The following is a 26,731-nucleotide window of genomic DNA, read 5'->3' as shown; positions in this document are numbered from 1 at the left end:
CAACCCACATCCGGCTCTCACAGGTGGGAAGCCTCATGACAAGAAACCCAGACCTGAGGGACAGGAAAGAAGTTTTTCCTCCACAGATGTTCTCAGCCAAATATTTTCATCAAAACTTCAAAGTATGCACAAACACTGGCATTCCTCAGTCCAGCAGAGCTGTTAAGCCCTCCCTTCAGCAGGGAAGTTGAACAAAGGGCACCACAGGCATTCCTGGCACTGGGAACCATGATGCTAAAGGCGTGTCCAGGGTCTGAGTGCTTCGATCCAGGTGGGAAGGGATCTTCCCCAAGGACATAAGCCACAGTGACCAAGCCCTGGCTGACTGGTTGCCATACGTTTTCCTTCACAGAAGAGGAACAAGGTTACAGAAGTTAAAAGACTTGTTCAAACACTACTCTTTACTACCTCTCAAAATCAATAAGGCAGGGAGTTAGGAGCTAGAGACAGAGAAGGCTAATTTGAACCCAGCTCTAGTGAAGTCACAGAGACCTAGATAACTGCTCTCTATGGCTTCATCCATGCTGCCACTTCTTCCTAAGCAGGAAGGACAGGGGGGAAGACATGGCAATTCCCACATTTTCTCTGCCTGGGATGCTGGCAGCTGGGGATGAGGCTGAGCCCTTTGGATTACATCATCAACTACACAGCTCCAGGAAGTCCCTTCTTTCCCTGGAACCATCAGGGTATGCCACATCTGGGTTAACAATTCTTTATTAGGAGTCAGGTTCTGAACAAGGTAGAAAGCAGCGGCAAGAGTTGTTCAGGTAGGGGGATGAGGAGGAGAACACCAAGCCTGGCTAGCTGGGCCACTGCCAGAGGTCAAATGGGAGACCTGGGATGGAAGGGATCTGGAGAGGGGGTCTGGGGTCAGTCTACAGGAGAAGACACGGATCAGCGGATGGTGTATCGTACATAGGGGACCTCAACATCCTCGCCGCTCTCATCGTTACAGCACAGCTCTAGCACCAGAGCTCGTACATGGCGGCCAAGCTTTCGTTTCGACACACGGCTTACAATCTCGGTCATCCTGGGGACAAGGGAGCAGAGGGTCAGGAAGGCAAAAGGTAAGTGAGAAGAGGCAGGTAGCTGGGGGCAGTGAGCAGCAGTGGGACAGCTGCAAGTTGAGGCTCCCCACCACCCAACTCACGGCTGATCCAATCGTTCCTTGAGCTTGGCGGCTGGCATGAAGAAAGAGTAGAGCATAGACACGCCCTGGGACAGCATAGTGATCTCCAACTTATGTTCTGTCTGGAAGAAGGGGAGGACAGCAGAGTCACAGGGGTGGACAGGCCAGTCAGTCACCTGCACATGCCACCCCCAGGTGGGGTGAGAGTCAGAAAGGGCTCTCACCTTGAAGTAGTCGAGGAACTGTTTGAGGGTCATCTCCTCACCGTTAGGCTGCAAACCCTGTACCTCAAAGCGATCCCACAACGTCCACTCTTGGTTATAGTACTGTGGGAAAAGTAGCAGTCTTTGGCATGGGGGCCATCAGGGCACCAAACGCCATCAGTCTCCCCCTCACTCATGAAGACATGCTAAGTCAGACCACAAGCCTCTTTTGTCCAAAATGTTCTTGTGGCTTTCGTCTGGCCTTGAGTAAGCAGTGAAACCCTTATGATAATTGAGACAAGGCCTTACATCATGGAATCCTATTCTCTTCCGCTCATTTCCTATCCCCTCATCCTCTCCCACCTTCTGCTCTAATGACTTCTTCTTCATACAGGCCAGGCACACTCCTACCTCAGTACCCTTGCAGACACTGGTCCCTCTCTCTGGAATGCCTTTCTGGCAAGGCCTGGCCTGTCTTTTCACCTCCTCCAAGTCTGGACTCACATGTCATCTTCTCCTTAAGGCCATTCCTGACTATCCCACATTTAAAATTCTAGAGCCATCCCCTTTCCCCCTGGTATTCCCAAGTTCTCCTTATCTTATTCTTTTTTGGAGGTTCTAATATTGTTTACTGTATTACTCTATTTCAGGAATATAACCTTAGCACCTATAAGAGTACCTAGCACACAGTAGGTGCTCAATAAATATTTGAGTGCATAAATGAATGAAGCAAGTAAAAGCACTGAGCATAGAAAGCACTCAATAAATGTTGGGTGCTACTTTTGTGCAGTTTTAATCATAATCTAATATTCAATTATCTTTTCTGAGGGCTTCCACAGTCAGAATCAGACACCTACTTAACACATAGAAGGTACTTAAAAAAAACATGGTAAGTGAATAAATGAACAAAGGTGTACACGAAGGAAAGAGGTACACATTGACAGAAACCCTCTCCTGGTGACAGGCTATGAAGCAAACTAGAGCCAGCTCTACAGACAAACATCCCACCCACAAACCCACTTCCCAATGTAGACCCTCACCTGGTGACGAGGTGCTGCGAGGGGCTCGGAGAAGCCAAAAAAGGGCAGGGCCAAGTTAAGGAAACCATTCTTGTAGGAGTTGAGCTGTCGGTGCCCCTGCACCACCTTGTACAGCTCTAAACACACAAGGCCAACCACGGCTGCTGTGGTTGTGGCAATGGCTGGGATGATCTTTCCTGCAATCAGCTTGCTCTGTGAGGCAGCAAAGGATCAAGGAAGGTGGAAGTTAAGAGTAGAAGACGCTGAGTCTAAAGAAGGGATGAAATGTGGGCAAATCCAGCCTGGGAGGGGGTGGAACGTTGGGTCTGGGTTTGCCTCACCTTGTGCCGGTCTGCAGGGGGAATGTCATAGTTCTCTGCCCGGAGGTTGGATGCAGCCACGATGAAATCCATATGGAAGTTGGTGTCATCATCCTTTTAGGAGTGAGAGGTTAAGGGAGGAGGGTGGGCAGACAATAGGAGAGAATTAGAGGAAGAGGATTCCTGGCTTCTAGGGGAACAAGTATCCACTGCAATTACCTGCTGGGCTCTCAGATCACAAAGGCATGGCTGGGAACATCTATTCATTCAGGGTCGCCTAGCAGGCCCATGATCCAATCCCACAAAGGCCTGGGGCTGCCTCCCGATCCCCAGAAGCCTGTTCTGTCCAGCCCACCTATGCTTATCCCATCCCCACTGCCTGCTGGGGCCCCCACCCAGCACCTTCTCAAAGTCGATAGGGTACATCTTGAACCCAGGGAGCTTTTCGGGACTGGGCAGTGTGGCCTTGAGCTCTTCCAGACGGCTGTCATCTGCAGGGAGAGAGGGACACCATCAACGCTTTAGACCCAAGGCCAGGGTCTGAGGTAGTAACAAGTGGGGCAAAAGGTGTTTAGGGAGACAAAGGATTTGAAAAGGAAAGACATCCTGGGAGAGACGAGGGACAATGGCAAGAAACAGTGCAGGACAACAGAGTACAAACCTGAAGAAGATTGGGGCGGGAGGGGTGCAGTGTGGAATATCAAGAGAGGTAAGAGAGGTATCTCTAGAGACTAAAGAACCGAAACAAAGACATAAGGAGAAAGTGGGGATGGACAGATAAGAATGGGAGAGCAGTAGATCTCAGGGAGAATGATGCAGAGAGGTGGGGAGACATGGAAGATACAGGGGAAAAGGGCAGGGGAAGATATACAGAGAGGAAGTTTGGAGAAATATGCAGATGTGGTTAAGATGGGAGGACAGAAGATACAAAAAAGTAGAGAATAGGGGCATATATAGAGAGTGAGATAGGTGAGAAGACTGTATACACCCTACATATACTCTACATACACTGTGTCTACATGTACATACACGCACACACAATGTTTATACACATTTTACATGTACCTTGTGTGTGTTTTATACATATACAAATACGTGTGCATGTATATGAGGAAAAAGATGAAGGAAATATGCGTGAAATGCAGAAGTAGAAAAAATATAGAGAGAGGAACATGAGGGGTAGATATTTGGGAAGAAGATGGGAGACATGGGAGAAAATAAAAACAGCCACATTCATTCATCGTGTATGGCTGCTTTTGGGCTTCAACTGCAGAAAGCATTAGCTGCGGACACTAATGTGGCCTAATAGAGTCAACTGTTTGGCCCTTCACCCGATAGAGAGCATGAGCTGGGGGAGAGAGATGGGGAACTGGGGTGAAAATAGGAGGGGGATGAGGAAAACTATGTGGAGGGTAATATCACGGTGAAGACACACACGGAGGAACATGGGGGTGAGAAGATGGGGGCAGATACCAAAGGAGCAAGACCACTGGTGGAAATCACACCCTCCGGATAAACAGATCAAGAAGGAAGTCTCAGGACAGGGTTGCACAGCAGTGCCGGGGCAGAGAACTGGTGAGGAGGCTGCACTGGGCAGAGGACCAGTGGGGCAGTAACTCCTGGCAGAGGGGCCAAACATCCTCACCCACAGAGGCATTGGCGCTCTGCAGCTCCTGGTCAGAGACATGGATCTTGACTCCAGACTTGGGGGTGAACTCGGGGACCTGCACAGACTGTAGGAGTGTGGCCACAGCAGCTCGGTCCTGAGAGCCTGTCAGCCCGTAGGTCTGGGCGAACAGGTTGGCAGCAGCTATCACGTAGTCCAGATGGAGGGGCTGGGAGAAGGCAGGGCCCAGAAGGGTGAGCACGTCTGCCCTCACCTGGGGAGTCTCGGCCTCCTTCCCTCCCACCCACTCTCCACTTGACCCTAGGAGACCCCAAGGAGGAGACTTACATTGCTGACATCAAAGATGAGTGGGTGTGGACAGCGTTTGGGCCCAGACCAGAATGGAGCTCCTGAGCTTGTGAGCTAAAGAAGTGGAGAGATTTTTGAGGAGCAGGATCTAAAACTGGAGCCTCTCCAGCAATCCTAACTTCTCACCTGGGCCTTGGGTATGCCCTATTCACTAGCCCTGGCTGGGCACGCATGGCAGGCGATGGAGTCAATCATGAACAACCCAGACTGTAAGGGTCCTGTGAATGGAAGTTCTGATGCCAGGGTGAACTAGGGGTGTTGCTGAAAGAACTCCTGGCACTCACTCTGTGCAAGACACAGCTTAACAAACTCTTATGACCTGCCAGGTACTGTCCTGAGTTAATATTAACAAATACCAAGAAATCCTCACAAGAACCCTCATGAGGTAATTATTACCACCTCTACTTTACTGACAAGGAAACTGAAGTACAGAGAGAAGCTATGTGACTTGCCCAAGTGCAAATGGTGCTTGGAGTTGAACCCCCACTGATTTCCTGAGCTCTTAACTCCAAGATTTCTCCTCTATGATCGCTACAGTCCTAGGAGGTGGATGAGTCAGCCCACCTCACAGGTAAGGGAAACAAAAATGAAAGTCTCTTGCTAGAAGGAAAGGGGATGGCAAAAATAGGTCAAGTTTAATCATTTTTCTGAGACTCCCCACACCTTGGGGCATGTGCCACAGCTGGAAAAATCCCCAGGAGGAGCCAGAGAACTCACAGCAGGCTCCCATTATGGAAAAAACGCATTCTGCCAAGTGGACCTGGCAAGTGGGCGTTACCTGATCAGGAGGGAAGTTGTGTAGCAGCTGCCGGATGTTGTTCGAGTACTGCGTGTGCCAGTGGTGGCAGGCCCAGGTCACACAGTCAGCCCAGGTCTGTGGCCGCTGCAGCACAAGACTGCGCTGCACGGCCTCCAGCACCTCCAGGGGTTGAGTGCCCGCCAGACGCAAGGTCCGCTCCACAAACTTGGGGTCTCTATCAGGAATTGGGGGAGTCAAAGGGGCAGGATTACACAGCGGCCTCAGGAGTGGGCTCCAGGGCAACCTCACTTTCTCCAGAGAAAGCTAATCCTGACCGCCAATGGAATGAGGCCCAAGCCTCATTCACAGATTCATTTGAGAAGTGTGCCTGTGCTGGGTGTCACAGCAATGAGGAAAGCAGCCAGGATGCCTTGACTGGCAGGCAGGGGGTGGGCTGAGGGGACATTTGGTTACTTACGTGAGGTATTGGTTGACGTTTTCTGCCGGCTGCTTGAAGAGGCCTTCGAACTCATCTCTAGCCCACTACAGACAAACAGATTACAGGGGGCAATGGTGGACAAAACGGACTTCTGGAAGCGTTAGAAACACCATCAGTGAACAAATCCAATGGGAAGAACATAGCTGCTCTGGGAGAAGGTAAGCCCCCCAAACTTCCCCACTCCTGGACCCCCTAACACCTCAACTGAAAAACCAATGAACTTGACCTGGACAGTGGTTACACTAGTGAATGTGTGAAAAAAAAATTAAGATCTGTATACCTTACTTGAAATATGTCATGCCTCAATAAAGAAAAAAAAGGTTCAGTTATGTATATTTTAAAATTTAAAAATTAAAAGAAAATTCAGACCAAACCCCAAAATAATTTCTATACAGGCCCTGAAGATTCAGCAGCAAACTGGACAGAGGTTCTTCCCTCTGAGGGGGTTTGGAGGACACAGATGTGAGATCTAGGTTCAAATCCAGCTGTTACATAGTATCTAACTTTGTGACTTCAGGAATACACTTAACCCTGTGGTGCTGCTGCTGCTAAGTCACTTCAGTCATGTCTGACTCTGTGTGACCCCATAGACGGCAGCCCACCAGGCTCCCCCATCCCTGGGATTCTCCAGGCGAGAACACTGGAGTGGGTTGCCATTTCCTTCTCCAATGCATGAAAGTGAAAAGTGAAAGGGAAGTCGCTCAGTCATGTCTGACTCTTAGCGACCCCATGGACTGCAGCCTACCAGGCTCCTCCATCCATGGGATTTTCCAGGCAAGAGTACTGCAGTGGGGTGCCATTGCCTTCTTTCCCAAATAGATACTCTAACAGTCCTAAGTACCTCAGGGGTTGCATGTATGTATACATTTACAGTTTATTTAAAATAGCACCAGATACATAGTGAATGCTAAGTGCTTTACAGCAACCCTATGAGGTACGCACCACTGTCAACTCCATTTCATGAGACAGAGAAGCTAAGTCCAAGGTCACTCAAGGCCTAGTGACACTGTGGCAGGTGCACAAACATAAACACACCCAGCCTGGAACTGCAGAGGGGGAAGGGAAAGTGATGGAGGAAACTTTTTTTTTTCCTCTCCCTATTTTGTTCCCATACCCCATACTTCAACTAAACATTCTGAATGGTCTGCTTTCAAAGACTGCAGTAAGAATCATCTGATAGCACAATGGTTATCCTCAGGTTCTGATTTGAGGCATAGATGCTGGATAACCTAGATATGTTCATTTTGTAAAAACCTCCAGGCAGATAATATGTGCACTGCTGTGTATTATATATATTTATGCATCATACCAACAAAATCATCCTGGAAAACCAGCTGTTAAACCCATTTGGAGCAATAGCAGTGGACACATGAATATGGACTGTTAGAGACAAATAAGTAACCAGGAGAGACAGTAAGAATTACCACTAACGGTGTTCAACATGAAGGTGGTGTTTTGGCTAGATGTGGCAGTTCTCACCTGGGAGTGATTCTGCCCCCAGGGGACACCTGGCAATGTCTGAAGACATTTTTAGTTGTCACAAACAGAAGGGGGTGCCATTGGCATCTCGTGGATAGAAGCAAGGAATTGTGCTAAACATCCTATGGTGCTTAGGATGCCCCCATGACAAAGAAATATTGGGCCCCAACTGTCACCACTGCTGAGGTTGAGACCCTGTTGTGTGGGAATATAGCCTCCCTTTGAAGAAGTACAGGGAGTGAAGCATTGTGATGTCTGCAGTACACATGGATCTAAGACAATGTGGCAAAACATTAACAAATGTTAAATCTAAGAGTATTTGAGTGTTCCTCATACTATTCTTTGTATTTTGTCTAAATGTTGAAAATTTTCCCAAAAGAGAGAAATAAATGGATCATTCTAGAAATATACGCTGCAATCTATACAGTCCATGGAATTCTCCAGGACAGAATACTGGAGTGGGTAGCCTTTCCCTTCTCCAGGGGATCTTCCCAACCCAGGGAATAGAACCCAGGTCTCCCGCATTGCAGGCAGATTCTTTACCAGCTGAACCACAAGGAAAGCCCAAGAATACTGGAGTGGGTAGCCTATCCCTTCTCCAGTGGATCTTCTTGACCCAGGAATCGAACCAGGGTCTCCTGCATTGCAGGTGAATTCTTTACCAACTGATCTATCAGGGAAGCCCTAAATGTTGAAAATTTCCCCAAAAAAAGACAGAAAAAGAAATGGATCATTCTAGCAATCTAGGCTACAAGATGGGAAGTAAGAGAGATAGGTTTAGAGAAAAAGCAGAGGGGTCGGTAGCCATGAGGCCAGGGTGCCTGTTCCCTGCTCTCTCCCACCAATGCTGATCACCTGCAGGGTGTGCTCGATGGCATTGGGGAAGTTCTTCAGTGTGCAGATGGGGATGGACTTTTCAGGCGGGTCCTGGCTGGAGCTGTAAGATTCTGTTAGGAAGGGGATCACCACCTGCACGTTGCCCTTGGTGCCCAGTGTGCCCGACTCCAGCAGTGGCTTACGGTAGTACACGCAGCGGCGGTCCATGTACATGCCTGGGGGGTGGGGTCACAACATAACGTGAGTGGCAAGACGGAACACTAGGAGGCAGGAAGACAGACACCTCCAAAACATACACACACACACACACACGTGCGCACGCATACACGTAACTTGGCAACTTGGCCCCTGACCTCCTCACCCGCCTCCAAACTCACGGGCATCCACATTATCCAGGGCATTGGTTACACCATCCAGGTTTTGGAAGAAATCATCATCATAGATGCGCTCAGTGTCAGGACCTACACGGTTCTGGTGGCTTGTCACTCGGATATGAGGATTCATTTGGCGCACAGCTGCAGCAGCTGTGTCAGACTTTAATTTCTAGGGGAGGTGAGAGTGGGAATGGGGGAACAAAACTCAGTTATTCATGTGTGTAGCCAGAGAACCCCTACAGAGCTGTCCTCCTGAAGGTTGACATATTTAATGCTGTGAAGAACTAGGCCCTGAGTTCAGGAAGCCCTCTGGTTTGGCAGGAGACAGTTCATGGCAGTACCACAGGGCTAGGGCAGGGACAGATATGCCAGGGGTTCGGTGGAAAGGGAAGCAGTGGACAGGCAAAGATTGGAGACAACAGGCCAGCCTTCTGTCCTTCTGCCTACCCAACATCCACTGTTCTTTCAGGTAATGGCACCTAGGCTGGGGAACATTTCCCCCAAACAAAACAATCTTAGCATACAGACAAGAAGTTCGAGTCAGGCCATATCCTTCCTCTGCTGAAAACCCTCCCTTGCTCCTACCTCCAATGAAGGTAAGATGACTTGGTCCCCATTTCCTCCAGCTTATCTCCTACTCCCCTCCCACCTCAGGATCTTGGCCTGAGTGGTTGAGGAACTCTACTTCCTCATGCCCTCCAAGTTGGCAGAGATGAGCACTTCCACATATCAAAATTGCAAACTGATCTCCCTGGCCTGCCCACTTCCCTCATCTTGCTGTTGCTCTTTCCTCTGTACAGCACTTACCAAGAACGCTGAGTATAAACTTTATTATTGTACTGTGTTTATTCTTTATTCTGTCCCCACCCCACCAAATCTTTGTTTCCTTGGTGTACTGCAAGTACCTACAAGAGCACCTACCTGGATAACTATTTGGTGAATAAATGAATGAACAAAAGGGGAGTCGATCCTGGCCAGGCAATGATGCTGTTCCCCACACAAGGCTTACTAGCTAGATCCCCGTATAATCTAGCTCCTATCTGTGCAGAGAACAGTGAACCTAGCACAAGTGCTCTCCTAGGAGAGGCCTCCTGGCCAGTTTGGGCCTTGGCTGCAGTCTGGAAACCTGGATTTCAAGAGAGTTCTTGCCATTCTCTACCTGGTAAAGGCTGCTCACTGTGCCTAGGCTGCTTATGCAAACCCTATGGTTTAGGCCAAACTCCTGCTCTCCTTCTAGGAGTCTGGAATTTGGGGATGTTCCCAGAAGAGGGCACCTACATGACCAGCCCACCGTAAAATCCTTAGGTACTAGGTCTCTTACAAGCTTCCCTGACTGGCAACATTTCACATGTGTTGTTGCAACTCGCAACTAGGGGAATTACAGGTGTCCTGTGCAACTCCACTGGGAGAGAGTCTTGGAAACTTGTGCCTGGTCTCCCCCAGACTTCACCCCATGAGCCAACTTCTCTTTGCTGATTTTGTTATGCATTCTTTCACTGGAAGAAATCACAGCCCTGAGTATGACTATATGCTGAGTCCTGTGAGTCCCCCTAGTGAATCACTGAACTTGGGACCCCCAACACACTGTCCCAACCAGCATTCATAAGAGGTCAAGGGAAAAGAAAACAGAAGATGAAAAACGGTGGATTCAATGGAAGGGTACTCAGCGTTCATTGAACGAGTGACAGAAACTGAGCAAGAGCTGAAGGAAAGAAAAAGGCAGTAAAGCCCCCTTTCTAGGAAGAATGGGAACAAAAGACAAGAGGAAAACAAGATGACAAAGTACCACCTCCACCCCCCATCACACTCACAGTGACATCCCAGGGCCGGAACAGAAACTGTCTGTTCAAATTTGACTTCTCAATGGTGTCCATGTCTGTGACAACAATTTCTCCATCTTCTGCACAGCCCAGCCCAATCATGGCAAAGTTCTTGAGCAGTTCACAGCCAATGGCCCCTGCACCCACCTAGAAGACAACCAAGAAAAGACACAGAGTGTCTGAGTCAGGGTGATGCAGGTCAGCGTGAAGTCACTCATCACTCTGTACTCTCACTCCCCAGAAGACAGCAAGAGGGGTGTCTAGTGCCACATCTTTAAGTGCCACGACTGTGAAAATAACCTAGTCATCTGAGGGTGGGGGCACAGATGGGGGAAACAGAAGGACATTCTAGGCTTTCCCAAGATAAAAAAAAAAAGGCACAAGTCATGTGATACAGATACAAGAACCAAAAGACACTCCCTCAGGTGGCAAGAGACCCCATAACAGGTAGCCAGGGGATATGAAGGAAGCAGGTGTCCCAGCGGTTCACTCACCAGGAAGTACTTCTGCTTGCCCAACCTCTCCTGCAGGTCTGAGCCAAATACAGCCACCTGCCCATCATAACGGTTCTGGCGCTGAGGAATGCAAAGGGAGAAAGGTCAGAGAGAAGCCTCACCAGAAATGCCACCTATGTCACCTCCCCCAGGGCCCTACTCACATACCGGGAGGCACTTGTCCTCCGTGAGGGCCTCTTTGTCCTCAGGGAGACACTCAAGGGCATCAAAGTACAGCCACTGCATGATGGGCATAAACTTCCCAGAGCAAGCCTGGAGAATGGACAGGAGAGGGGAAGTAGTCAGTGCTTACCTGGGGCCTCATGCAGATGGGACAAGTGATAGAGGCAGGGAGGCGCCTGGCCTACCCCAACCCTGCCCTTTTCCACCTATGCTGACCTTCATGACCTCCTGGGCAGCAAGGCCCCCAATGAAGGCATTTATGGGAGCCAGGTCCCCAGCAGCCACATATGCTAGCTTCCGGATGAGGTCCTCATCCAGGCTGCCCTGCTGCATTGCGGGCAGGGATCGAGCGTTCACAGCCTGGGCTATGGTCACCAGCTCTGCTGCATCCTCCTAGTGGGGCCAAAGGAACCAAGAGCACGCCTGTTAGGTCACTGTGTCGGGGGCGAGAGGTATAGGCAGAGGAGCAGAATGGGCCTGCAGTGCCAAGGTCATCTGCCCTGGCTTGGCTCACCCTCACGCACCTCATTGTGGGGCCGAGGGGACCGGCCATGCTGAGCACAGAAATGGTGCAGGGCCTGGAAGCCAATGTGTAGCTGGGCAGGGCGGGAATACTTGGCGAAGTCTGTCATCACAAAGTCAGGCTCTGCTAGGGAGGCTGGCAAGGATTTCTGTGGGAAGAGGGGCATCAGAAAAAAAAAAAATCAGAAGAGAAGAATTGAGAACCGTGAGATACCCAGCCCCAGCCCCCACATCCCACACAGCCCACCGCCCCTCACACTCACAAAGCTGATCTTCTTGGGTACTTTGACCTGGCTGACGATGCCTCCGCGGATGTAGTCAGAGAAGTTGGAGGTGTCACAGATGCTAAAGGTGTAAGGACCTAGGGTAGACAGGGAAATTGTCAGGATACCCACTCTCCCTAAAACCTACAACCACCTACGAGATGAGGGAAAATCCATTCCTGACCCAGTCGGACATCAGGAGTAATCTCCTCTCCATCCTGAGTTCTACTCGAACTTCAGAAACCATCTCCCCTCTACCCCAGACCCAGCACCCATGGGACCCCATGTCTCTGACCCCAAGTCTACAATGGAAGACGTTCTCTGTTCCCTGTCTGAATCAGCTCAGACACAAGTGGATCCTCTGATCTTTGTTCAAACACCAGAGACCTCGCCTCCCCTCAGTGCAGACATCAGGGGCCTATTCTACGAACAGCTCAAACACAAGACAGCACTTCTCTCCCACACCCTGCTGGGTAGACCTTAGGAGACTCTACCTTTGGTTCATCCCAAATACCCAGGATGTGTCTCCCCTCACGCAGAGCCCAGGGAAACGCCTCCTATGTTCCCTGGTTCCCCCCTGGCCCTAGCTCACCCAGAACTTTGATTTCCATGGGCTGACTTCCATTGAGTTCAATCATGCCCTGTACTTCCGAAAAGGAGACGAAGTCGCCACTCTCAAAGCCATGTCGGGCCTCATCCAGACAGGTAACAACACCGGGGTTGTCCTGGTTGAAGGAGGAGTACCTCAGAGGTAGGCTCAGGGTACTGGGAGTAGACAGGAAGGCCTGTGACCGCCCATCCGCCTGCCAGGACCCAAGGCTGGCCTCCTCACCTTGGTGACCATAGAAACCATAGCACTGAGCGGCTGCTCCCCATTGGAATCAGTGAGGATCATTTCCTCTCCAAAATCACAGAAGAGCTGCCTGTAGAGGGAGGCAACAGGGCTGATGCCCGAGTCCCATGCGCACTGAGACTGCACGTGTCCCTCAAGATGCAGTGAGTATTTGCTGAGCAAATCAGCCCATCACTGTTGGGAATCAAGACTATGCTCATGCTACGTGGGGCAAGGTAAACACACAGCATCCAAAACCCAAAGGCCTAAGGGGGGCTGAGGGCAGTCAGAGCTTGGGAGTCTTTTCTTGAACAAGGCAGGGGTCGGGGTGGAAAAGAGCAGGGGTACTCACCCGAACAGGCCCCGGGTGTCTGCCACCACCAGCTTGATGCCATGGCTGTGACAGAACTCACCTACCCGCAGCTGGTCCTCCAGGGGGCTGTTAGTGAGGACCACCACCTGTGGAGAGGTGGAAGCTCAGGCGAGGGCCCAGCACCAGGGTGAAGGGTAAAGGGAGCAATCATAGAGGAGGGCTGGTAGGAGGGCTCACGGGGTCCTTAAGGCTTTGCTGGTTCAGCTCTCTATCACAAACAGAAAGTATCTACCACGTATCAGATTCAGCCCAAGCAAAACTCAATGAAAGGAAATGTGAATCTCTAGACTATGGCAGGCAAGGTAAAGAGGCAACTGGGAGGACAGAGTCTGGATAACAGCTGACTCCTTCATTTGCCAACACCCACTGCTGCCTGTTTACAGCCCTGCCATGCCCTGGGAGACACAGAAGTAAAACTTTGTCCTTAGCCAAAGTCTGAGCTCACTCCTACCACACCCACTTGCTCCCAATTCTTAAAACACCTGCTCAGCCATGAGTCTCTGCTGAATGCCTACCCATTCCCATCAGGGTGAGCTCCCATGGCTACAGCAGGGTTCAGCAGCAGTGTCCTGGCTCGCTGGGACACCCTGGGGCAGAATTTCAGCTCCCACAACTCCTCTTTCTGGCCCAGAGTTTTTATTTAACCAACAACCAGCTGCTAGTCCATAGCCCTCACAAAACCTTTATCAAGTCAGCATTACTACCATTCCCACGTCCGCAGACAGACAAAGGCAGGAACAGGAGACTCCATTACCGGCCCGACGTTATGCAAGTACAATGAGAGACTCGTGCCAAGGCAGTTTGGCTTCAGTCTGTGCACATAACCACTATGCCTTCCCGCCTGCTGGCTTACAATATTCCTCCTAAAGAGGCAGGCCCAGGGTCTAAAGCCTGCTCGCATTCCCTTGCTGCAGCCTTAGCGGGAAACCTGACTCACAGGCTAGCCCATTAAATGTTTATCAAAAGAATAAACCAGAGCTGGGCTCTGAGAGAACTGGGCAGGAGGCCCATGGTACCTGGAAGTCACTGAGAAAGTCCTCCACAAGGGGCCCGGTGTAGGCACTGACAGGCACATAGCTGTTGAGCTCAGCGAGGCGGGGCTGGGAGACCTCAGCTCGGTTTTTTCCTATGTCTTCTTCCCGCAGGTAGAACTGCAAAGGAGAGTGTAGGAAGAAGTGAACTGGCTGTGTAGCCCAGAGGGCTGGGGCCTTGGCAAAGAAGGGGGATGGAAAGAGGAACCTGGGAGGAGAGGTCGGCCCACTGGGCAGTGCCCTGGTCATGCAGGGTGACAGCCTTGACCCCACCGAGGATGATGTTCTTGGCAATCTCCACGCCCAGGCCCCGAAGGCCTGATACCAGTACGCTGGAGGTCTGGAGCCGCTTCATTGCCTCATGGCCCAAGACATACCTGCCGGGTTAGAGGGTGTCACAGGTCAGAGTCACGCCCTCCTGACCCTATCCACTCAGAGCCCCCTCCCACCTCACAGTCCAACTTCAGCCCCACTCACAGCTGCCGGGAGTAAAGGCCTTCATCTATGTCTGCGTCACTGACATTTTTCGCCATTCCCTAGAAATGGAGGGGAACACTAGGTTCAGGGAGATGTGCAGGAGGAGGGACGGGACAGACAGGACAGGGACACAGAAGATGTTCCCACCCACCACCCCACCTGCCAGTCTCTAGGAAGAACACACTCACGTTAGTTGGCACCGAGGGCACTTCGGACAATACGGAGTGGGCAGGGGAACAGTTAGAACCCGGCTTTGGATCAGGCCCGGACACGCGACGTTTCTTGGACAGCGGCGAGCTGGACATCTGGAGAGCATAAAAGAAATCAGAAGTGAGCCTGGGGCACGGGGGTGTTCCTGCTGGTTAGTGATGACTGGGGGGGAAAAGGGAAGATGTAAGGGCTAATATCCCCATTTTACAGAAGAGGAGACAGGTACAGAGAGGTGAGGCGACTTTCCCAGGGTCACATAGCTGTCAGAGCTAAGATCTGAACCCAGGTGGTCTGGCTTGCAATCCATGCTGCTGACCACCAGGCCATTCGCTTTTCTCCCCAGCCCAGCATAATGAGGGAGAGACTCCAATCCTGTGGGGGGAAAGGAGTGACAAGAATGTACTTGTCGGGGAGTCAGAGGAACGATGTAGCTTCAGGTCAGACCTTGCCACTCCTCAACAGATATCATTTAACCCTTATGGGCTTGGTTCCCTTGCCTGGAAAACACAGGTGAGAATACCACTTACCTACCCCATGGAGTTGAAGTGATGAGATATAACACAGACCAGAGAGCCTGACATGGAGCAGGGAGGGAAGCAACAGCAAGGAGCCATTCTCCTCCCCCTTAATCCCAACGACCGGGGTTAGAGAGGGAAACGTGGCTTGGACATCCACCAGGGTGGCATGATGGCAGGAAAGATTATGCCAAGAACTCAGCTCCCAGAGGGGCTCACAGAAAAGAGTTTCACAAAGTCCAACCCCCTCCCCACCACCTCCAGCTCCAGGAGGGGAAAACACCCAGAGCCAATAAAAGAAGTTGCAGACAGAAAGAGGAAATACACACTTCCCAAGCCTTGTCCCTGTGTGGAGTCCTTTAAACAGGTCAACAACGATAAATGAATATTTATTAGGAGTCCTCCTTGTGCCAAATATCAAACTAAGCACTTTATGAGCTATGCCTTACTTTGTCCTCAGGGCACCTCTGTGGGGTTTGGACTACTATCAGTAAGACCGCCCCCCAGCTCACACTGGAAGAAAAAAATCCACTCAGGGACTTTGGACACTTGACTGAGGTCCCCACAAAGTGAGTGGCCAAACTGGAATCATACTAGGACCTGCTGACCCTGGAAGCCCAGGCTGCTTCCTAACCTTATGGTGTTTCATCTACTCAATGGTCCTGACCCTGCGAGGCAGGGCTGAGTGTCCTTGCCAGACAAATGGAAAAACCTGAGCTCATGAGGACTAGGTCCCAGAGACAGAATAATGCAGCCTGTTGTGAAAGTGAGATCTTGGAGCAAGGGGGTGACTGGACCCAGAGGCTGGAGATGACAGGACTCTGAATCATTTCCCCTCATCCCCAATGCACCTCTAAGCCTCTGTTCTCCTACACTGAGCCTTTTCTGACACCCAATCACACCAAGTACCCCCACTGTACCTGAGGCCACCTTGGCACTTGTCACATGCTAGCACTAAGCAAGATGACAAGAGCACCCTAACATCTACTAGGAGCTTACTGCCAATCAATCTCTGGGTAAGGGGCTTTGTCTAGTTCTAACAATGCTCACAAACCAAATAACCTTATACCTATGCCACAAATAAGAAAACAAGGGCTCAGAAAACTCCAGTCACTTGCCCAGCGTCATGCAGCTGGTGCTAGACTGTTTGCCAAATGCCTCCTGGGGGAACAGAGTCAGGACCCAGCTTGGGGCACAGTCCACATGGCTGACAGATGAGAGGTGAGGGAGGGGTACCCAGGAGGCAGGAGGCTGTATACAGTCCAAGGCACCCAGCTGAACTGCTGGGAATACCAAGAACCAACCTAGGTAGAAGAAGCTTGGCGAGTTAGTTGGGAGACCACGGCAAATCCTGAGACAGAGTAGGGAGCTCATTTCCTTTGAGCCCCATTTTTTTCCCCCCCGCAAAGCAAGGACAAATGGAAATACCCTCAAGGGGCTGCTAGGGAGGTTAAAAAAGTCAAAGTCTGTGGTCAGAACTCAGCGACTTAAGCTCCTCCCCAGATACCTCCAGAGAGACCTCTATTACTTAGTTATCTCCTTGCCTTGCCATTGATTTGGTTGTTGAGCACACACCATCTCCCTGCACCTGAAATTAAAAATGGTCCAGGGCCAGAGAGATCTCTGCTATCTAGACTTTGACATCGGGATCCCTAGTGCTGGCAGTGAGGGCCTAAGCAGGTTTCAGCAGATGGTCTGAGAGATTGCAGAGATTGGGAACAGGCCAGTCTCAGGGCAAGCAGAAAGGGGTCTGGGGCAGAAACCCCAGAGCAGATCTAAAGATCCTCCACCCCAAGTATAAAATCAATACCTTTTCTCTCTCAGCACATGCTCAGGCCCTAATTAGGACACACGTACTACCAAATGTTCAGCAAACCTGAACCAGGACTCAGAGAGCTTCAGAGCTTGCCTGAGATCTCCAAACTGCTGATTTTGAAGCCTGAGCATTCTCTACCACCCAAACCAGAGGCGGTGTGAGGCAGGAGCCCTGGAGCAGGCTTGAGAGCAAGCAGCCACAGGGTCAAGACATCAGCATGGGGAGAAGGTAGGGCACAGGATGCTGGGGCCTGTCAAGCCTCCTAAGAGGGATTAACTGAGAAATCCCTAGGAATATAAAAGAGAAGAATCAGGAAGCGGTTGCCTGAGCCTCTGGAGGGTCAGAGGGAGACAGGAAAGGGGATGTTACAAGTCCGGGGCAGGGGGTGGGGGTGGTGTGTGGTGGACAGCCAGGGTGTGACTGGGCAAGGTTGTTAAGACTTAAATCAGGGTCTTTGGATAAGGAGCTTTCAGGAAAGGGCAGGAAAATTGCACTGGAGGCCCCAGTGGCTACACAGGGAATGGATGGGGGATTCTGGGGCCCATCCTCCCATCCAGGAGGTTTCAGGAAGATGATGGGGTCTGGGGGGCAGGGGTGCTCTCCATGAGGAGAATGCTGGGGCCCAGGGGGTCTACACTGGTGGCAGAGGGAAATCTTTGACCAAAATTAACAGGGACTTGCAGGGGAAAAGGTGTCTCTGACCTCGATGTCAGAGATCCAGGAGGCTACAAGGGTGGATGCCGAGTGTGGGGTTGTGGAGGGATTTCTAAAAGAGCAACAAGGCCTCGTGTTGATCTCTGATTGGTACATGCTAGGTACTGCAACGGCTCTGAGGAATGGAAAGGGGAGGTTGAGCCCAGACAGTTCTGGCCCCAAAGATTTCAATAAGCAGGGTTTCTCTGACCAATTATGTGGAAGCCCATGGAGGCTCTGAGAGTCAGTGCTGAGGAGGGGTTTTCTACTCTGATGGAGAACAACTGGACCTGTTGTGGGAAGGGACAACTGACCATGATGTTGGGGTCCAACGAAGCTGAAACCCTGAATGAAGATGCTGGGATCCTGGAAGGCTCTGAGGGCAGATTCTGAGGCCTGATGCAACATTAAGCGATCTGTGAGAGAAGCTAGAACCCTGGTTGGCTTTTGAAGGCAGAGGTTGAGTGAAGGGTGGGATTTGAGAGGCAAGTCTCTGATGCAAGGGGCTAGGAGCCAATAGGGTCTGCAAGGGCAGAGGCTGGCAGAGACATCGCTGATGGAGGATTATGTGTCCAAGCAATGCCTCCCTGGTGTCTGGTCCCCTGGGAAACTCTGAGGGAAGATACTGAGGGTTAGGAGTGTCTGATGGGGGAGATGTTGAGGCCCACAAAGGATAGTCTCTAAAGAGAATACTTGGACCACAAGCCAAAAGGAGGCACTCTTAAAATAAAGAAGTCTTTAAGGACAGATTCTAGGAAAGAAAGCAGTCTCTAAAGGTGAATGCTGAAGTGGACCTCTGAATAGAAATGCTGGCCCAGAAGGGTTTCAGAGGGAAGATGCTAGAGCCAAGGTGGGTTTGGAGACCTCTGATTTGTGGAGGAGTTGTCTCTGACATGGAGGCCAAGCACAAATAGCCTTTTACAGGGTCTAGACTCCTTGAAAGCTCTAAGGGCAGACTGTGTGTGTGTGCCTATGCGTGTGGAGGATGGTTCTGAAGGAAGATGCTAGAGAAGGTTAAATGAAACCAAATGGACCCTTCCTGAGGTTTGGCCCCTCTTGGAAGCTGCGAGGACAAATTCTGAGGAACGAAGGGTGAATGAAGAAAGCTTCTGGGGGTAGGTCTTTAATGACATACACCGGTAGAAGGCTTTGACCAGGAATGTCGATCCCGTTTAAGTCTCCATTGCTGACTAGGGGAAGTTCCGATCTGCCATATAAGATGCAGGACAGAGCCAGGTCCCTGATTAGGAATGCTGGCTGAGTCTCTAATAGCAGATTCTGGAGGTCTGAGCCTAAGGTCAGATTTTGGAGCCCGAGGTACTGGGCTGGTCCCAGATGGGGAATATCGGCCCCGCCCAAAATGGACCCCCGACTTCTCTTCAACGATCCCTCCGTCCAAGTCATCACCACTCGCCCCGACATTAGCTTGGCCCAGCACCGGCCCAACACCATCCAATCCCGAAACCCCTGCCCCGGGCAAGGCGCTGAGAAAGGCCGTTTGTTACCAATGCCGGTTCCCCGGGTCGCGCCGCCGCCAACTCCTCTAGGAGCCGAAGACAAGCCCGGCCGCCACCCTCCTCCTCCTTCTCCTCCTCCTCCTCCTCCCCGCCGCCTGGGCCGCCTAGAATCACCGCCGCCGACTTCTCCTCCCGCGTCGTAGTGGTTCTGCTCGTTCCTGCCACCTCCTTCACCTCAGCCGCCGCCGACACAAGATGGCGGCCGCGAAGCCTGAGGCCGGAACAAAACCTTGGGCCCCACCCCCCAGAAACCCGGATGTACGCAGGCCGCGCCCATTCATGAATTATGTATGATGGCCCCCGTTTGTAACTCATTCGAAGGGGAATACCACCATCTCCTGGCTACTCTGGCAGTAACTAGGCAAACAGGTAAGACGACATAGAGGGCACGCCCGTCAAACGTGAATAATGAATACATTGTTACAGCCAGGCTACCATGGAAACCCAGAAAGGCCACCAAAGACACACTTCCTGATTGTGAATTATGCATGAGGCCGGGTGGCTGGTTGACTAACACCCCGCCACCAGAAAGCCAATGTTAAAACATGGAAGCCACACCCCAATGCTCATGAATAATGAATAATCTTGCTGCAGCCTGGAAGCCAAGGAGACTGAGGCCACATCTCATGAATAATGCATAAGGTGGGCAAGGACAAAAGAGACAGGTCCACCCACTGCTGCATCTAATACCCTGTAAACAGGGAAATAGGGCTAACACAAGAAAACACTCTCACCTGGCTCATGAATAATCAATAGTGATACTGCAGCAGCCCAACCTGGAAACTCAGAGAGGTCAAGAAAGGTCCCACCCAGTTACTCATGAATTATGCATGAGGCTGCATGGCCAGAAATACTCCAGCCAGCCCCGCCCAGCAAGTAAGGATTATGGTATTCCAGCCAAGACAACATGGTCACCGCTTCCTGTTCATGAATAATGAAAGATGCTGCAGAGCCGCAGGGGAAACCCAGGGGGAAGTGGAGCTGCCTCCTCCCCACCGTTAACTAAAAGCACGTGAACCAGAGCTGCTTTGGTCCACCCAAATCCAGGTTTACTACCTGCGTTTGGCAGTTGCCTCAGTTTCTACAACCGTAAAACGGGGGTAGTAGTAGAACCCACCTACATCATAAAGGCAAAATATGTCACTATGAAAACCAGAGAGTATAAACTATGAAATGAACTCAGAGCAGTGCTGGCACAGAGCACTGTTACATTTTTAAAGTATTATATATTAATGTAAAGGTAACATGTAAATATAATATTTTGTATTGATATAAAATTAGTTATGGGTGAGGGTATACCCAGACACCAGAGAAACCCCCAATCTGGGGCATTATCTAAAAAATAATGCCTTGAAACACCCTTACAGATTTACACTGTAAAACAGAGCACTGAAAAAAAATAAAAATAAAAATAAAACAGAGCACTAAGGTCACCAATGTTCGTTAAATAGGTAGCACAGACTACCAGGTCACCAGAGACACAACTGTATACCAAAGCCCCAGGGACATGATAAACACCCACTACATTTCTATTTAATAATAATAGATCACATTAACCGATCGCCTGCTATGTGGTGGTTCCTTTGGTGAGTCCTTTCCATGCGTTGTGCCACTTGTCTCAGGAATGCAGAGCAGGGAATCAGTTCCTTCAGGTCTCAGGTCAAAGGAGACCTGAGTTCTCAAATCCTCACAAAAATCACTTCCACCCATCGATGACTAGCTTTGTGACCTGGGACCAGACACTTCTCTGGGCCACTGTATCCCCACCCATAAAATGAGAACAATAGTAACCTACCTTGTGATGAAGTTTAAATGAATAAACATGTAGAAAGGGCTCAGAACAGTGCCTGGCCACTGGTGCTTGCTATATGACTAACAGTAGTAGTAGTAGAAGTACCAGTGAATTGGGTGGGTGGGAGAGAGACATTATGGTATTTAAGACTACAGACTCTCGAACTAGACTAACTGGATTTCAATCCTGGCTCAGCCACTCACTAACTGTGAGTAACCTTAGGCAAATTACTTAGCCTCCTGGTGTCCCAGTTTCCTCATCTATAATGTGGGACGATAATAACCTACCTCCCAGGGTTGTTGTGGGGATTAAATGGTCTAATAAAGCTGCTAAATGAGTGCAAACTAACCTGATCACCATTATGCTCAGACTCATTTTTTCAAGTTCACAGATCTGCCAAAGATCACACAGCTGGCAAGGATCGATGTAACTTGAATCTAGAGTCTTTGTTGATAACCTGGGATTATCGGGCAGCAAAGAATGAACAATGCGCCAGGCCTCATCCCTCCGTGAGACGCAAAACTTTTAAATCCTGAAACCTCTTAAGGAAAAGCTAACAGCGGATCGTGCCGACGAAGCCCTAAAAGCTACGCCCCTCATGAATTATGCACAATGCCCCTAGACAAGCCACAGAAAACTCCGGCCGCTACTCACCTTTTTACGCTTCATCAGTGTGATCTAAATTTGCCCGGCAGACTGCAAGGCGCCCCTTTCAGCACGCCCCTTAAGCACAATGAACCGCTCCCTTGTGAATAATTCACAAGCTGATACTTCCAACGAACCAGGTGTGAAAAGGGCCAAAATCGTCCTCCTCAACAGCTCATCTCCTCATGCATAGCGAATAAAGCCATGGCAAAGGAAAGCCGGTGACACTCTGTCCCCTCGGAAGAGCCTAGCACACTAGGCTCCAGCGTCCCTTCTACAGCCTGGGCTGGGGGCTCCTCCTCCTAAAACAACATGTGGGCCCCAATGTGTCCGGTCTCTCAGCCTTTAATACCCAAGCGCGGTGAGACATCATAATAGAAGCAGAGGTCACAAAGGCCATTAGATACCTCCACATGCCACGTCGGTCCCGCCTGTTCCCACCGTCACCAGGACCCTTCCTGAATCAAGCCCTCCCCAAATTCCGCCTTGAGTTCAGGAACCTCAAACTTTGCCTCTCCCCTTGGGAAGCACACCAAATCCTACCTCACGGACAAGAGTATTCATACACGGATCCTAAGGGTCGCCCCAAACATCCCCCTAAACCCAGTATCTAAGGGGTATAAACCCTGCCTCCGAGGGACGCTCCGAAAACAGACTTCAAAGTCCCACCCCGGAGTCCCTAACGCCACTTGCGTCCCCTCAAAAACAGCCACCTCTAAATGCCACACCGGGCTCAGAGCTCCCAAATATGCCCCTTCGAGGATCCCCGAAATTGAGCTCCCTCCTTCAGATGCTGTTCAGGGGACTGGGGGGACCTTGATCCAGCTCACCCCCTGTGCCGGGCTGAAGCCTCGCCTTCCTGCTGGAGATGAGCCGAAGCCACGGGGCAACGGAAGAGCAAATCACCTCAGGCGTAGAAGAAGAGCCAGAGTTTGCGCGGAGCTCGGAAGCGCGGGGCCTTGGAGGGCCCCCGGTTTGGGACGTACCACAGATGCTAAGCTAGAGGGGAGCCCTCCCCTGCTCCTGCTCTCTTGGAGCCTGTGTCAGACCCAGACACCCCTATGAGTTGTGGTACTTCCCGAACGCGCGAGGCATGCTGGGGGTCGTAGTCCAGTTGGGCCGGTGCCTGGTGCACGTGGTGAGCAGGAGCTCCCAGGGTACTGGAAAATGTGAACTTGGGCTGTGGAATTCCGGGAGCTGTACTCTGGGGGGTGGGGTGGGTAGGAAAAGGAATCAGAACATGGAAGAAACTCCAGATGGAAAGGCACATTCATCCTACAGATGGAAAAGCTGAGGCTCAGTTGACCAAAGTTCATTCATTTGACACTTATAGAGCTCAAGCTGTGGGCCAGGTGCTAGGCATCTTCCTTGCCCTCAGGGAGCTGACAGACTAGAGAGACAGCCCATAAATGTAAAAATTTTATCTAATAAAATGTATCAATATTTGAAATGTTACATGATAACTAGTATCAATATGTAAATAATTTACATCTGTAGGGAATTCCCTGGCAGTTAGGAGTCTGTGCTCTCACTGCCCAAGGCTCAGGGCAATCACTGATGGGTCAACTAAGATCCCACAAGGGAGCAGTGCTGCTAAAAAAAAACAAAAAACTATATATATAATAAATATATCACATACACACTGTGTATAGTCTATATTCATATGTGAATATGCAATTACATAGATATGTAAATATGTGTTGTGTACTGTGTATAGTCTATATTCATATGTGAATATGCAATTACATAGATATGTAAATATGTGTTGTGTATATGTGATAACTACTACGGAGAAAAATAGAACAAGGTAAGGGGAAATTAGGCTTCTCAGGTGTCGCTAGGGGTTAGGAACCCGCCTGCCAATGCAGGTAGACATAAGAGACACAGGTTTGATCCCCGGGTCTAGAAGATCCCCTGGAGTAGGAAATGGCAACCCACTCCAGTATTCTTGCCTGGAGAATTCCATGGGCAGAGGAGCCTGGCGGGCTACAGTCTATGGGGCCTCAAAGAGTCTGACATGGCTTAAGTGACTTAGCATGCACAAGGGGAAATCTGTGGGGGAAGGTTGCATTTTTAGATAGTCTGGTTATGGAAGGCCCTCCTGAGAAGGTGTTGCTCCAGCCAAGGTAATTAACACAAAATGCCTTTATTGCCTTATCCCAAATTCTGTATCACATATCCTGTCCTCAAATCCTCCAAATTTGCTCATCTGAAAAAGATTCATTGAGTGCCTACTAAGTGCAGGGCTCCGGGAACACAGCAAAGAACACAGCAAGGAGACTCAGTTCAGTTCAGTCACTCAGTCATGTCTGATTCTCTGTGACCCCTTGGACTACAGCATGCCAACCTTCCCTGTTCTTCTCCATCTCCCAGGGCTTGCTCAAATACATATTCATTGAGTTGGTGGTGCCATCCAACCATCTTGTCCTGTCATCCCCTTCTCCTTCTGCCTTCAATCTTTCTCAGCATCAGGGTCTTTCCCAATGAGTCAGTTTTTCACATCAGGTGGCCAAAGTATTGAGCTTCAGCTTCAGCATCAGTCCTTCCAGTGAATATTCAGGACTGATTTCCTTTAGGATTGACTGGTTTGATCTCCTACTCCCCTTGCAATGCTCAAGAGCACTCTTCCATCACATCTTTTCCTTCTGATTTATCATTTGCCTCTCTCTGAGAGATCTTCCCTGATGCTCCATGTAGAGTAGTAAGGGAATAACTCTCTGAGGAGGTGGCCTGTGAAAAGTGAGAAAGCAAACCATGTATATTTAACATGGGGGAAGCATCAGATAGAGGGAACGTCAGGTGCAAAGCCTTGAGGTTGGAAGTTCTTGAAGTGTGTGTAGCTGGAGAGGAGTGAGGAAGGGAGAGCACTGGGAGGTGAGATCCAAGGCCATGTCAAGCAAAGCCTTGTACGCCAGGCTATGTGTTTGGTTAGGTTTTTATTCTAAGACCCGTGGGGAGCCATAAAAGGATTCCATGTAGGGAAGTCACATTATATAAATTATATTTTAGAATAAACAATCTGGCTGCTCTGTGTGGAAGGAGAAAAAACTGTTGGGGGAGGGGGATGGGCAGAGAGAGGAAGCAGAAAAGCCAGCGAGAAAGCTACTAGAGTCCAGGAAGAGATGAGAGAGTGTCAGGCCAGGGGGGATGTGGGGGTGGGGATTCGATTTTTCAATTTATTTTGAAGGTAAAGACACCAGGGTTTGCTGAGAAATCAGATACAGGGCATGAAAACTAGAGAGGAGCCCTGGCTGACCCCTGGGTTTTTAGCCTTAGCTGCTGGAGGGATGGTGTTGTCCTTAACTGTCAGGGGAAATACTCCATTAGGAGTAGTCATGGGGCAAAATCAGGAGTTGGTTTTCATATGTGTTACATTTTCAGTGCCTGTTAGATATCCAAGGTCTGGTATATGTCAGTTGAGTGAAAATTTGGGGGACTAGATCTGAGATGCAGGGGTTGGATTTGGGGGCCATCATAGGTGGCAACTGAAGCCATGGGTGTGGCCAACTTCTCTGAGGAATTGACTGCCTTCAAGTGGATCAGTAGGAGTAATTGAGACAGGATTTGGACTTTCCCAAGTGAGAAGGAAGGGCACTGTAGTCAGAGGGAGCAGCTTCAACAAAAGCCTGTGGAAGTAAGAAAGCAGGGAGAGAGAGAAGTGGGGGCGACAGCCACATATGAGAGTGCAGCTGGTTTATTGCCTCACTGAGCAGATTGTCAAACCTTTGGATGTTTGCCAATCCAGTATAATTATAATATTCGTTTCTCTTACTAGGCATGAACTTGGGCATCTTTTCATAGATTTAAAGGTATTTGTCGTTCTTCTGGGAGTTTTCTGTTTGAATCCTTTATCCATTTTCTATGGGGTTGTTGTACTTATTATGGATTTTTAGGGACTCTCTATGTATTAGCCTCTTGAAAATGGAGTCTTGAGGATGAGAGAGATTTGAACAGTTGTGGTGTGTATATTTATTCGTGCTTCCAAGGTCCAGTATGTGCCAAACCCTGTTCAAGGCATTACAGGCACAGTGGTGAGCAAGACAGACCAAAGTCCCTTCCCTCACGAAAGCTTTCATTCTAGTGAAGGAAACAAATAATGTAGGAAAAAACATATAGTATATTAGAAATTGAGAAATATTATGGAGAAAAAGAATACAAGGAATAGGGCATAGGAAATATTGACAGGGCAGAGTTTGGAACCTTAAATGGGGTAGCCAGGAGGTGACATTTGGAAATTCAAATGGGATATCTCCTTCAGTCTGGAACAGTTCTTCAATCTTCCCTTGACCTTCATGACACTGACACTTTTGAAGATTATAAGCCAGGAGTTTTGTAGACTGTCCCTTAGTTGGACTTCCTCTGACATTTCCTGTGGTTAGATTCAGGTTCTGCATACTGTCTAGGAGTATCACAGAAGCAAAGCTGTCTCCTCATTTCATCCTATTGGATGGCTCAGGATTTTAATACTGCTTTATTGACTACGCCAAAGTCTTTGACTGTGTGGATCATAACAAACTGTGGAAAATCCTTAAAGAATGGGAATACCAGACCACTTTACCTGCCTCCAGAGAAATCTGTATGAAGGTCAAGAAGCAAAATACAAGAACTGGACATGGGACAATGGACTGGTTTAAAATTGGGAAAGGAGTACAACAGGGCTGTATATTGTCACCCTGTTTATTTAACTTATATGCAGGGTACATCATGCGAAGTGCCAGCCTGGATGAAGCACAAGCTGGAATCAAGACTGCCAGAAATATCAATAACCTCAGGTATGCAGATGACACCACCCTTATGGCAGAAAACGAAGAAGAACTAAAGAGCCTCTTGATGAAAGTGAAAGAGGAGAGTGAAAAAGCTGGCTTAAAACTCAACATTCAAAAATCAAAGATCATGGCATCTGGTCCCATCACTTCATGGCAAACAGATGGAGAAACAGTGGAAACAGTAACAAATTTTATTTTCTTGGTCACC

The 26,731-nt window shown here is 49.7% G+C and overlaps 1 protein-coding gene across 3 annotated transcripts; it reads right to left on the bottom strand.

Annotated features, from left to right (window-relative positions):
• Positions 1 to 698: 698 nt before the first annotated feature.
• Positions 699 to 22,727, bottom strand: UBA1 (ubiquitin like modifier activating enzyme 1). Of its 3 annotated transcripts, none has more exons than XM_055563447.1 (26): positions 22,588 to 22,727; positions 14,758 to 14,874; positions 14,570 to 14,628; positions 14,301 to 14,469; positions 14,078 to 14,212; positions 13,041 to 13,147; positions 12,689 to 12,779; positions 12,449 to 12,581; positions 11,857 to 11,954; positions 11,596 to 11,742; positions 11,288 to 11,464; positions 11,057 to 11,161; positions 10,889 to 10,969; positions 10,386 to 10,541; positions 8,578 to 8,743; positions 8,219 to 8,415; positions 5,864 to 5,928; positions 5,425 to 5,620; positions 4,626 to 4,700; positions 4,317 to 4,506; positions 3,074 to 3,162; positions 2,693 to 2,785; positions 2,373 to 2,564; positions 1,354 to 1,455; positions 1,151 to 1,251; positions 699 to 1,030 (listed from the first exon to the last, which is right to left on the bottom strand). In XM_055563447.1, the coding sequence occupies exons 2-26, from the start codon at positions 14,872 to 14,874 to the stop codon at positions 895 to 897; spliced, it is 3,177 nt and encodes a 1,058-aa protein (XP_055419422.1). In that variant the 5' UTR covers positions 22,588 to 22,727; the 3' UTR covers positions 699 to 894. The 3 variants fall into 3 exon arrangements, with proteins under 3 accessions (XP_055419422.1, XP_055419419.1, XP_055419421.1); XM_055563444.1 differs by lacking the exon at positions 22,588 to 22,727 and adding an exon at positions 19,435 to 19,539; XM_055563446.1 differs by lacking the exon at positions 22,588 to 22,727 and adding an exon at positions 19,309 to 19,439.
• Positions 22,728 to 26,731: the final 4,004 nt, after the last annotated feature.

This window comes from Bubalus kerabau, chromosome X (assembly GCF_029407905.1).
Source record: "Bubalus kerabau isolate K-KA32 ecotype Philippines breed swamp buffalo chromosome X, PCC_UOA_SB_1v2, whole genome shotgun sequence".
Classification (NCBI taxonomy): Eukaryota; Metazoa; Chordata; class Mammalia; order Artiodactyla; family Bovidae; genus Bubalus; species Bubalus kerabau.
This window is presented reverse-complemented; position numbering and strand designations above follow the sequence as displayed.

Coding starts and splice junctions, on each gene's coding strand:
- UBA1 (XM_055563447.1), bottom strand. CDS start 14,874: ATGTCCAGCTCGCCGCTGTCCAAGAAACGTCGCGTGTCCGGGCCTGAT. Junction 13,148..14,077: donor ACTTTCTCAGTGACTTCCAG/GTACCATGGGCC, acceptor ACCTCTCCACAG/GTGGTGGTCCTCACTAACAG. Junction 4,507..4,625: donor TCATCTTTGATGTCAGCAAT/GTAAGTCTCCTC, acceptor GCCTTCTCCCAG/CCCCTCCATCTGGACTACGT.